General features: G+C 48.5%; 1 protein-coding gene across 1 annotated transcript; it reads left to right on the top strand.

Annotated features, from left to right (window-relative positions):
- Positions 1 to 2,536: 2,536 nt before the first annotated feature.
- LOC129680760 (zinc finger protein 777) lies at positions 2,537 to 7,715 on the top strand. The gene is made up of 2 exons (XM_055612495.1): positions 2,537 to 2,828; positions 6,255 to 7,715. The coding sequence occupies exons 1-2, from the start codon at positions 2,537 to 2,539 to the stop codon at positions 7,424 to 7,426; spliced, it is 1,464 nt and encodes a 487-aa protein (XP_055468470.1). The 3' UTR covers positions 7,427 to 7,715.
- The last annotated feature ends 5,609 nt before the right edge of the window (positions 7,716 to 13,324 follow it).

Genomic DNA, 13,324 nt, shown 5'->3' with positions numbered 1-13,324 from the left:
TAGGCCTCAAGTGGTGACAGCCCTCCTGCCCCAGCATCCCAAGTGCTTGGATTGTAGTGGTGACCCAGCTTCTCTATGTATTTTTTCAGGAAGGTGCCAAAAGACCATAGTTTGGAAATTTTATTTGGGGAATAGACAAATAAAATATTTTCAGGAGTGTATGCAGCCATGGAAGTCATGTTTCTTGGGAGTGTATGATGATTTAATATAGGTTTGAAGGCCAGGTAAAGAGGCACAACTCATGAGGACCTGAAGGATGAAAACAGAAGCAACACTAAGGAAATAAGAGTAGATATGGGTTAAAGAAGGAAGGAGAGATTGAAGAAGGGATACCCCAAAATTGGTAATTTATGCAGAAAATACTTTATTGTACATTTGTGGTGTATCCCTATAACCCCATTACTTGGGAAGTAGTAGAGGTGGGAAGAATCAGAATTCAAGGTCATCCTTAGCTACAAAGCAAATTCGAGGTCAGCCTAAGTTTTACCCTAAGTTCTAGACCAGCCTGAGCTGAAGAGTGAGACCCTGAAGCTAAAAAAGAAAGCAACTTTGTTGATCTTACAGTTTTGGCTTCCAAGAACTTGCCAGTACCCCGTTACTCTTAGAAATCCTTCTGGCGGCATCCTAGCACAGCAGATGGCCTCCTGATGGCGAGAGGAAGATCCTGACTGCCAGCCAGCATCGCTGTGTCACAAGAGCTACACCCCAGTCCGCCAGCCCCACCCCCGACTCACTACATAGGACCGGACTCACTGCATGCGAGCCTTTACAGGATGCTCAAAACACGCCCAGACCCCAGGGGCTGGTAGTTTGGGAGGCTGAGGTCACACATTTTACTTCCTGACTGGGCTGGAGTGAGTTCAAAGACAGCATGGAAAATTTAACAGGAGCTCTCAAAAGTGAAAATAGGAGCTTGAGAGACAGTTCAGCGCGCAAGAGCACATGCAGCCAAGGATGGCCTTGTCCTCTTGATCTTCCTGCCTCTGCCTCCGAAGGGCTAAGCCTATCTCCAGAGAGAAATAAAAATAAAACGAATGTAGGTAGTGCTTATTATGCAAAGTCATTGTGTAGTGGACAGATATATAAAGGAAATCATTCATACTTCCCTATCCAAGAAATAGAATCAGCCAGGCATAATGGCACGCACCTTTAATCCTAGCACTTGGGTGGCAGAGGCAGGCAGATCTCTGAATTCCAGGCTAGCCAGGGCTTCACAGTGAGACCTTATTTCAAAAATACAAAAAAAAAAAAAAAAGAAAGAAAAAAGAAAGAAAGAAAGAAAGGAAATAGAATGGAAGTCTAAGTTGCCACTTGTTTACATGTGTTGAAGAAAATTAAGGTATGTGAACATTATTGTCAGGGATATGCAGCCTAGTGGAAGGACGAACTGTCTTAGCACACTGAAAAGAAATCTGGTAACATCCGCCAAAATTTAAAGTATTTAACATTTGGATTCTTCGGTCTCATTGTTGAGCATCTCATAGAAAGGAAGCGACTATTTTATAAGTGGGCTGTAAACAAATGTACTGTTGTTTACTGTAGCAACAGATGAGAACAGAAAGTTTCTTCTGGGGCTGGAGAGGTGGCACTGGCTGCTCTTCCAAATGGACCCAGGTTCAAATCCCAGCAACCACGTGGCAGTTCACAACTGTCTGTAACTCCAGTTCCAGGGGATCTGACAGCCTTGCACAGATATGTATGAGGGCAAACACAAATGTAAATAAAGTAATTTTTTTAAAAAAATGTTTTTCTACTCAGGAAAAACTTAATAAATTACCATGTGAACCACAGATGGGACATATGCAGCATTTAAAAGAGTGGTTAGCACCATGGGAAATTAGGTTAAAGGGATTTCTATGAGATATTTGATCACAGGGGAGGAAAAAGGCCATTTTTTTTTTAACCCCAACAGCAACCCAAGAACAAAATAAGTGTATATATGCTAATATGGATATAACCATATAAGCAGGGAGGCGATTACAGGGATTATCTTCATGGTCCCAATGGTGAAATGACAGGGAGAATCAAATTAATAGGTGAAAAGAGACTGCAATGAAAAGCAAAACTATGTGTTGTGCTCCAGTTTGTGTAGAATGGTGCTGTATCTAGAAAGCCCGTCTGAAGTTGATCTGTAGACCTGTTCAGGAAAACTAACTAAAAACAGACAGAACCCGAACACCTCGCTCACAGTCATGCCTCTGCCGGAAGGTGATGTGGGCCAAGGATATGCCTTCTAGAAGTCTGCCTCCCAGAAAACGGCCAGAGTGAGAAGCGAGGAGACCGTTCCCCTTCTTAGTCTTCGGTGGACCAGCAAGAGGGAAACTGGGTTTTGGCTGCCTGGCTTGAAAAGTGAAATAATTTTTTCAACAATTGAGGATTTGTAGAGAATAAAGTTTAATCTGTTGTAACTTGACTCCGATTTGTGTTAGCATCCAGAAAGTTCTTTCTGCTCACCCTTGACTCTATTGTATTTTTTAGGGTCTCTTTTAAAAAAGACCAGTTGGAATGTAAGTGCTAGGACTGTAGAAACCTGGGGATGTGGCATGACTGCTCTGTGTGTCCTCACCTTCCCTCAGCACATGACGGCATCGTGATAAAGATCGAGGTGCAGACCAACGATGAGGGCTCAGAAGGTCTGGAGACACCAGAGCCGCTGATGGGACAAGTGGAGGAACATGGCTTTCAGGACTCAGAGCTGGGTGACCCCTGTGGAGAGCAGCCAGACCTGGACATGCAGGAACAAGAGAACGCGCTGGAGGAGTCCACGGAAGGCTCCAGTGAGTTCAGTGAGCTCAAGCAGATGCTGGTGCAGCAGAGAAACTGCACAGGTGAGTTCTGGCTGGGCGGGGCTGCTCAGGACACTGCCTCCTGGGATGTGGTCCTAATAAGCTCAGAATTTATTAGACTCTCCCAGCCTGGGAAAGAAGTTGTTCTGCTCAAGATTGGTACAAACAGGAACCCAATCCTGGCATGGTGGCGCACACCTGTAATCTGAGAGCTCGGGGAGGCAGAAGCAGGTGGATCTCTGTGAGTTCGAGGCCAACCTGGTCTACAAAGTGGGACTAAGAGAGCCAAGGGTACACAGAGAAGCCCTGTCTCCAAAAAAACCCTCCAAGGCAGATGAGGCCAGAAGCATGCCCACGGTCTTCTGAAACTTTCTTCTCCTCTCCACCTTCTCATTCACACCACTGTGATTCAGGAATTTGGTAGTTTGCTTTTGCTTTGTTTTGTTTGGGTGGTGTCTGTTTTGAGACAAGCGTCTCACCAAGTAGCCCAAGAAAGCCTTCAGGGTGCTGGGAATGAAAGTGTGTGCCAACACCCTGCAAGGAAAGCATGTTCTAAACCGCTCTGGGCAGTCCTTACGAGCTGCTTAGGTCTGCTGGCTCTGCCTGCCATTCTGAGTCCCGGCCTAGAAGGGCTTAATTCTGCCCTTTCACCTTCCCGTCTGTCTCCCCACTCCACCATCCATGCTGGCCCGAGTGCGCTTCCTCCAGCTCACTCTCTAATGTGTGCCAGCCTAACGCAAGAGCACAGCCTTTCCTCCCAGCTGGCCTAGACAGACAGCCTGCCTTGGGGTCTTCTTGTAACTCAGAACAAAACCCTCCTTCTTTGGTCTGGCCACGGTGCTTGCTAGCTACAGCCTCCCGTGTCTTCATTCTGCGCCTCGTGAGTACGGCGGTGCAGCAGCGGACATTCGTGCTGACCCTGGAGCACCCTCACGACAGTTGTTCTGTGCTCCAGTTTTCCCTCCTTGGTTGGATGTTTGTGGTTTGTTTATTTTTGAGACCGAGGGTTTCCTGTTGTAACTTAGATTGGCCCTATTCCTGATCCGCCTGCTTCAGCCTCCCAAGTGCTAGGAGTACAAGCATGTACCCCCCCCAACACCTGATAATCCTTGGTGTATTTTTTTTTCTCTTTTTGATTTGTCAAAACAGGGCTTCTCTGTGTAGCCCCGGCTGTCCTGGAACTTACTCTGTAGACCAGATTGGCCTCGAACTCAGAAATCGGCCTGCCTCTGCCTCCCCAAAGCTGGGAGGCACCACCACCGCCTAGCTGTGTAACTGGTATATTTTCAATTAATAAGAATCTCTTGGCAACCTTGGTCCCATGATCCAGATCTAATTCCTTACATTTACATAAGTGCACAGAGGCCAGGTATGATGGCTCGCTTATCACACATATGTTGCCTGCTTAACACAGCAGCTTACAGGCTTTAGAGCGGTGGTTCTTAAGTTTCCTAATGCTGTGACCCTTTAATATAGTTGTATTAATCATGTTGTGGTTAACCCGACCACAAAATTAATTTTGTTGCTACTTCATAACCGCATTTTTGCCGCTGCTATGAATCCTAATGTGAATATCTGTATTTTCTGATGATCTTAGGCGACTGCTATGAAAGGATGGTTCAACCCCCAGAGTCACATGTTGAGAACTGCTGCTTTAGAAGCTCTATAGTATGTGTGGCTGAGGAGCCACCAAAAAATTGAACAAGGCCAGGTATGGTGGTACAAGCCCATAAGCCCAGCACTCAGGAGGCAGAGGCAAGCGGCTCTCTTAGTTCAAGGCCAGCCAGCCTAGTCTACATAGGACAACCAGAGCTGCAAAGAAACCCTGTCTCAAAACACCAAACAAAATAACTGAACAAGACCCCGGTCAAGGCACAGACAGTGCTAGCTTCAGTTTGCCTGTCAAGGTAATTAAACCAGATGGCCTGTGACCTGTAAAGACTTGGATACATTTCATTTCTGGTCTTGGACCCCCCTGGCTGTGAAATGAAAGCCAAATTTGCTTGATTTGGTCCTCTTCTAAGTGCTATGCTCAGGTAAAGAGGACAGGTTTAAATGCCCTAGAAATGATTTTGCTAGAATTCAAAACATGGTATGGAGACATGGCTAGTGGGTAGGAGCACGTACTATTCCAGTAGAAGAGAGAATTTAGTGCCTGGCACCCATGTTAGCAGCTCAGCACTGCCTGCAACTTCAGCTCCAGGGGATCTGACACCTCTGGCCACCGTGGGTTCCTGCATCCGCGCATACATACCCAGACAGATACACAATTGAAAGATAATTTTTTTAAAAATCTTGTACAATAAATGGTCAGTCCTGAAAACATACATACAAGCAATATTGTACAGACTGAGTAGGTTATATTTAGGAATACACACACACACACACATAAGCACAACTAAAAAGGAATCCATGAGCTTGAAAGAGATCAAGGAAAGGTGTATAGGAGGGTTTAGAGGGGGGAAAGGGAAGAGAGGAATGTTATAAACCTATAGATAGATAGATAGATAGATAGATAGATAGATAGATAGATAGATAGATAAATGGGCATGATAGCCCACCTTTAATCCCAGCACTAAGGAGGCAGAGACAGGTGGAACTCTGAGTTCAAGGCCAGCCAGGGCTACATAGAGAGCTCCTGTCTCAAAAACAAACACAAACTCTGCAGTTAACACTGGTTAGGGCTGTCAGGTGACTGACTACAAAGCACTGGAGAAATTCAAATGCGTCAGATGTTGCTTCGGTTCTCAGGGGCCCCTGCAGAAGCCTTAGTTATTTAGGTCCCACAGGGACAAGCCAGGCCCGGGAGCGGCAGGAGGCCACCCGTTAGGCACGCATGGCACTGTACTCTGGAGCCCGAAGGGAGCCTCCAGGCTGGTGTTTTAAAGCACCTTGGTTCTGGCTGCACAGCGAGACGTGCATCTGCAGAAAACAGAACCAGAGCCTGCAGTCCCACCAAAGGAAAGCTCAGTTGGCCTGGATCACAAAGGAAGACAGACTGAGGAGGGAGGAATTGATGGAGGTGGGTGAACAAAGGCACGCTGAGAAAACCCCAGGTGGATTCAGGAAAGAAGAGTGTAGAGGGGGAAGATGAAGAGCGCTGTGAGTCAGCAGTGCCCATCACAGCCCAGACACTCGGCCCCCAGGGCTCCGCGTGGGAAGCGGAACTTCACTGACTCACAACCTTGAGTCCAGGAGACTAGCACGCTCAGCCAGGGTCCACATGACCACCAGCAAGCCGAGCAGCCATGTCCCCTGCTCCCTCCCCAGGATCCCTATTAATCTATGGGTTTCACGGCTGGTCGTCCGAAGGTAGGCATCATGGGACAGCACTACATTTTCCAAAAAGGAATTTGGGCGTGTGTTTGTATAGCGCGAGTATGTTGGTGAGGATGAAGCCAGGCTGTACTTATCTCTCATAACGGTTCTAGGCAGTAGCTAAACTTTTTCTTTCTAACCTTGGAGCAGAGGGGATCGTGATAAAGACCGAGGAGCAGGAGGAGGAGGAGGAAGAGGAAGAGGAGGACGAGCTGCCGCAGCACTTGCAGCCCCTTGGGCAGCTGTCCGGGAGGTATGAGGCCAGCATGTACCAGACCCCGTTGCCTGAGGAGATGTCCCCCGAGGGCGAGGACAGCCCCCCGCCCCTGCAGTTGGGCAACCCAGCAGTGAAGAGGCTGGCACCCAGCCTTCACGGCCACACGCATGGGCACGGTGAGCGGCACCTGGGTGAAAACCGCGGGACCTCCAGCCAGCAGCAGCGGAACCGGCGCGGCGAGCGGCCCTTCACTTGCATGGAGTGCGGCAAGAGCTTTCGGCTGAAGATTAACCTCATCATCCACCAGCGCAACCACATCAAGGAGGGGCCCTATGAGTGTGCGGAATGCGAGATCAGCTTCCGCCACAAGCAGCAACTCACGCTGCACCAGCGCATCCACCGGGTGCGCAGCGGCTACGCCTCCCCGGAGCGCGGGTCGGCCTTCAACCCCAAGCACTCGCTCAAGCCGCGCCCCAAGTCACCCAGCTCAGGCAGCGGCGGCGGCCCCAAGCCCTACAAGTGCCCCGAGTGTGACAGCAGCTTCAGCCACAAATCGAGCCTGACCAAGCACCAGATCACGCACACAGGCGAGAGGCCCTACACATGCCCGGAATGCAAGAAGAGCTTCCGCTTGCACATCAGCCTGGTGATCCACCAGCGCGTGCACGCGGGCAAGCACGAGGTCTCCTTCATTTGCAGCCTGTGCGGCAAGAGCTTTAGCCGCCCGTCGCACCTGCTGCGCCACCAGCGAACTCACACGGGCGAGCGGCCCTTCAAGTGCCCCGAGTGCGAGAAGAGCTTCAGCGAGAAGTCGAAGCTCACCAACCACTGCCGCGTGCACTCGCGCGAGCGGCCGCACGCCTGCCCCGAATGCGGCAAGAGCTTCATCCGCAAACACCACCTGCTGGAACACCGGCGCATCCACACGGGCGAGCGGCCCTACCACTGCGCCGAATGCGGCAAGCGCTTCACGCAGAAGCACCACCTGCTGGAGCACCAGCGGGCGCACACGGGCGAGCGGCCCTACCCTTGCACGCACTGCGCCAAGTGCTTCCGCTACAAACAGTCGCTCAAGTACCACCTGCGGACCCACACGGGCGAGTGAGCACGCGCCCCGCCCCTGCCCCCGGCCAGATGCGCAGCCAGGTGCAAGGGTCTAAGGCCCCTGGGACAGGTACCTCGGCTGCCCCAGGCTGAGCCCAGCGGGCGGGAGCGGGGCGCCCCAAGCCCTTCTGCTGTGACCCCTCCCCCCTCCCGTCCCTTCTCCCCAGGACGGGCTAGTGAGACCAGGTCGCTTGTTGCCTGCTTCCCCAGGGCCCCATGGGGGGAGCGCTTGGGCCTGGGGAACCCCTTCAGGCTGTTCATTTCCTTGACAATAAAATGGATGAAAGCAATCTGCACGGGGCAGTGATTTGGCTGCCAGCCACTCGCAGGCGCGATGCAGGGCCATTTAGTCGGGTAGAACTTTCTAATTACCTTTTGGATACTGTGGTTCTATTTGATAATAATAGAGTAATTTTTAAAAGACGAGCGTTTCCTGTTTGCCGTTCTTGTTTGGTTTGTAAGGGGAGGGGCTGAAGTGACCCAAGGGACACGTGCCCAGTATCAGCTGACAGACAGAACCGAGTTCCTCTCCCAAAGCCATTGTCTGCCGGGTAGAGGAGGAGAAACGTGTCACTGACCAACTTCAAGGAGAGAAGTGTAGGGGAGGGTGAACGCGCCTGGCCGCCAGCCTTCCTGCACCAAAGCCCAGCCTCGTGGTAGGCTGCCCTTCATGCCTTGACGGCCGTATTGAGTCACAGCATCCTAGAGAATAAAAATACCAAGTGGGTGACACGACAGCTAGGCTGGACATGGGCTGATTAGACCCATTACCGTCGAGATGTCTTATTAAGGGGAACGAGTGGGCGATAACGCCTTTAATGGCCTGAAGTAAAAACCAGATGTCTGGTAAAGTTTCAGGTTAGCCACCCCCACGTTTTATGGGCCCGGAGCAAGAAGAGGGGCTTTGGTGGGCGGGTTGTTGGTTTCACAGAGGATGGTGGATGAACGGACCAAATGTGGTAGGGGTAGTCGTATGGAAAAGCAGGGTGTCACTTGATGGGGTATGGGCGATTTACAATTATATTTGTGAATCATTAATTATTGGTTTAGATAGACACGTTGGTAATATTTTCTTAGTGAGATAATGGTTTTAATTCGTATTTCATTGACTTATAATACTTGCTTATATGCTGGACTGTGTGGGATCTCAGTAGGAAGTAGGTCCCAGTTGACCAGAACGACCAGGGAAAAAGTTGACGGTCAGGTTTAGAATGACATGAAAAGATGGTCAAAAGCTGGGGGCTTCCCTCAAGGCTCCTCCTTTCCTTTCAGAGGAATGAAGCGGAGTGGTGGGGCCTCTGGTGCGGTCTTGGGAGCAGCCACAAATAACACCTCCGGGACTCTCTCCTCCCCTTCCTCCTCCTCCTCCTCCCCTTCCTCCTCCTCCTCCTCCCCTTCCTCCTCCCTCTTTATTTTTAATTATTCGGGGGATGGAATGTATTCGAGTGCAGGAGTGCACAAAGGACAGGCCCTCCAGAGCCCCTGGAGCTCTGAGTGCTGAGAGATAAACTCCATTACTCTTGCAAGATGGTAACCAAAGAGCTCTTAACCACAGCCATCTCTGCAGCCCCAGGACATTTTCCTCTCTGAAGTTGTTGAAGGGGTGTGTTGGATGCAGTTCCAATGATCTGTGCGTTCCCTGTCACCTTTGTGCTCTGTTTCCAAAAGGAACTGCATTCGTATTATTATATTGATCATGGTCTGTTTACTTTCGTATGTAAAAAAAAATAGATAAACTGAGGCACAAAAGATATAACTTTTCCATTTACATGCAGATTTCCAGAAGGAAGGTAGGAAAGCTACCCAAGCAAGGAGGTAGGCCAGTCCCTCCAACCAAGCAGAAATCTAGGGCAGGTACAGACCAGGAATGACCTCAGTGTGCAGCAAACACCAAGTGTGGCCCAGAGAGGGTAGACTGCTGTAGACCATGGCAGCCTGGCAGGAGTCTGGGGTGAAGGCTTCCCAGCAGATGGCAGAGCCTGAACTGGATCTGTTGAATGGGGACTTAGAGGTAGGGTGCTCTGAAGAAAAGGTGACAGGAAGGCTCCCAGGACACAGCCACTGAGACCATTGTGGGAAAAACACTAGATGCTGGCTTGACGTGGACCAGGGACTCGAAACAGATTTTTGGATCTAAGGCTTCAAGGCTGTGGAATTTGAACTAGACATTGTATAAGAATTGGTCACTTGAACAGGAGAGGGACATGATGTCAGTGGACAACACAGAGAAGATTGGATGAGGAGAAAAGCATGTCAGACATGTGGGAAAGCCAGCTGAGTTCCACGGAGAGAAGTCACAGGTGATGGACGTGGGTGAAGAGAATCATTTGTTTGAACGCCAGGGTTTTTGAAGCTCCAAAGAGAGGTTACGGTCTTTTGGAGGTGTGTGATAGTCACCTAAGGTCTTTGCTCATCTGGAGTGTTCAGACTCCAGTGAACCTGGAGGTTTTTCTTAGGAAACCTGGTTTGTGAGGGAATTCAAGCAAATCCTGTCCAGGCCTAGGACTTCTCACCTTAGTTAACATCCATTTCCTCCTCTGTGAAATCAAGGTCAAGGCCCATTGTCCTGAATCTTAAATAACAAAATAATAGCACAGACTTTGGTCCCTCCCACTAAGAACTCAGAGGGGCGTGGTGGGGCACGGCTTTAATCCCAGCACTCAGGAGGCGGAGGCAGGCTGATCTCTGAGTTTGAAGCCAGCCTGGTCTACAGAGTGAGTTCCAGGACAGTCAGGGCTACATAGTTAGTCACACAAAAGTTTACTGATTTCATGTTAATTTATGCAATGATGTTTTAACTTAGGAAAGCCAGGACATGGCAGGATGGCTTAGTAAAAAAGCAAAACTCAGCATGCTTGTTCTTATCGTTAACTCTGAGAAGGGAATTCTTTTTCTGAAAGGCGAGTCATTGCAGGTTTAGAGAAGCCACATCCTGAGGCAGAAAGGCCCATTAGGGAGTTGCTTGCAGAGGCAGAAGCAGAAAGTGATGGTAGAAAGAGGACATTTAAGTCCAAACAAGCAGCTGTATCATGCTCCTGTGGGGACAGTGATAGTCAAAACTGGCCTCTCAGCCCCATCAGGGTGAAACACACCTGTCTGAGTTTCTTTTTTTTTTTTTTTTTTTCTGTCTGAGTTTCTTGATGCTTCTCCTACCTGATTTCCCCGGATGTCTTTAATGTAATTAGAAAGACAGACATTCTTTCTTTCTTGTTTTGTTTTTTTGTTTGTTTGTTTTTTGAGACAGGGTGTCTCTGTGTAGTCTAGGCTGTCCTGAACTCGCTTTGTAGACCAGGCTGCTTCAAACTCACAAAGATCTGCCTGCCTCTGCCTTCCTGAGTTCTGGGGGTACAGGCATGTGCCACTGCACCCCACTGACTTTCAGATTTCTAATCTCCAGGAGTTGTTGGCCCTGTGAGAGTGGGTACTAAGAGTAACTGTCATATTCTGATGCCTCTAATCTTAATGACGGCCTGCTTGTGACTTCAGACTCTTAAGCTATGTGCCATTACATCCCCTTAAACTGTTTTCTTTATTTTTGTTGTACGGTTGATGTCTGTGCAGTGCGTGAGGGTGTAGATCACCTGGGACTGGAGCACTGAAAGCTGTCAGCCAGCACGTGGCCTCTGCAAATCCAGCCTGGGTCATCTAGAAATGTAGCCAGTGCTCATAACCACCGAGCTATCTCTCCAGCCCACATATACTTTATAGGTGAAGAATTTGAGGCCCAAAGTCACACAGAAGGAAATCAGGAAGCCAGGACCTTACTCTCATCTTCATCCATCTGGTCTCAAACTCATAGCAATTTTTTTTTTTAAGCTACGGTGTCACTATATGGCTCTAGATGATCTGGAAGTTGCTATGTAGACCAGAGTGGCCTAGTACTGATAGAGAGCCACTTGCCTTTGCCTCCCAAGTGCTGGGATTAAAGATTTGAACCCCATTCTTAAACCCAAAAACCCATGTTTGATCATAAAGTTATTTTCCTGGGATCTGGAGGTTGTTGGAAAGAGAAAAGCCAGTGTGTCTAGTAACTATTCCCTTTACCCCCAGATTTTTTTTTGTAATTGAAAATGAAATTTAAATGAAAGTGAAAAGACTCTGTTAAGATAATGGGCTGATGTGTTTACTAAGGATGCAAATGAACTTTAGAGATAGAGAAAACTCTAGCCAAGACAGCATGTCCTAGCCCGATACATTAAGTAGGCAACAGACAAGTTGTGTTCTTGATCATCCGAGAGGCCCTTGTGTAGAGGCAAGGGGAAGCTTTTGGAGCAGGACATGGGTCTGGTGCTTTTAAGGGTGCTTGGTCAGTTAGCCTCCCAGAATTTATTATGTACTGGGCTCCATGGGGAAACAAAAATGTAAGGAACAATTGCTGGCTAACAGTGCTTGGAAGCTGGGGGCGATTTCAGGCTTCATTCTCTAAAACTGAACCTTTGGGATCTGGAGAAGCATAGGCCTTCAGGAAGAACTTTTTGCCCATGTATCCTATCGCTGGCAAAAAAAAAAAAAAAAAAAAAAGGCCCACCTTCAATTTTCCCTCCTCTAACCTTCCTCAGAGAGGTTTCTCAACAGCCAGGTGCCTGGGGGAGACCTGTCCTGAGGCACTGTGATTAAGGGATCAAGGACTGAGGCCCTGCAGGCCCTCCTGTTGCCAGGGCAACGCTGAGTCAGGCCCAGGCCTCTGTATCAGCCTTCCAGGAAGTGATTTGGCTGTAGAAAAGTCTTATTTCTCATAGAGGGAAACCTTTAAATTAAAATTCCTTCAAAACCGATTTTGAATTGATCACTTCTAGTTGGGTTCCTTGAAATGTGTATTTGTAGTAAACACAAACAATTTAAATGAACTCTTCCCTATTTCTGACAAAGAATAGAGAGCTGCAGACTAACAGAATTAAAAAATAAAGAAAAGGTGTAGCTGGCATTCGCCCCTTTGTGGGTTCCTTTCTCTCTTCTACTCATCTCCGCCCCTTTACATCTTCCCTTTCAACCCCCTAACCCTAGATAGGAGGAGAAAGGGGACAGCATTATCCTTAGACCACTTCCTGCTTGTTAGGGGCTTTGAGTTTCTTGGGGCAAGTCTGATCTTCACCAGCAGGATATCTAATTTATTCTTCTCATTTATTTGTGGTGACTACTTGACAAACGGCTACCAACAAAACAAACAGCCGCAAACCACCAACCAGCCACCAGCAGCAACAACCCACCTACCAGGGCTCCAGCATTTATATATCCTCTGATAAGTTCCCAGAATTCCATACACTCACAGAAACTATCCTAGCTGGCAAAAGCATGCCCATGCTGGAGCATGAGGCAAATCAGAGTCAGCTCCTGTGGACAATCTGAAGCAGCCCAGAGTCTTATAACATGTGTTTTGCCTGTTTGTTTATTTTGGGGGTTTTGTTGTTGTTGGTTGGTTGGCCTTTTGTTTGTTTGTTTTGTTTTTTTGAGACAGGGTTTCTCTGTAGCCTTGGCTTGTCTTGGATTTGCTTTGTAGACCAGGCTGGCCTGGAACTCACAGAGATCCTCCTGCCTCTGTCTCTGCCTCTGCCTCCCTGGGATTAAAGGTGTGTACCACTGCCTCCTGGCTAGCATATGTGTTTTTTAAGGAAACCAAAATTACAAAATTCTCACTACAGAAAGGAAAGAAGTAAGGAGGAAGGAAGAAAGAAGGAGGAAAAAAGAATTTAGCCTAATACTACTCATAATGTCCTTACGTAAAAACTTCCGATCTGGCCAGGCTTGATGGTGCATGCCTTTAATCCCAGCACTGGGAAGTCAGAGGCAGGTGGAGTTCCAGGCCAGACAGGTCTCTGTTACACAAAGAAACACTGTCTCGGAAAAAAATAAATAAATAACAACAACAACAACAACGAAAAAAAAAACACTTCTGGCCTGA

This window comes from Psammomys obesus, unplaced genomic scaffold (assembly GCF_907164565.1).
Source record: "Psammomys obesus unplaced genomic scaffold, mPsaObe1.curated_primary_1811, whole genome shotgun sequence".
NCBI lineage: Eukaryota > Metazoa > Chordata > Mammalia > Rodentia > Muridae > Psammomys > Psammomys obesus.
This window is presented reverse-complemented; position numbering and strand designations above follow the sequence as displayed.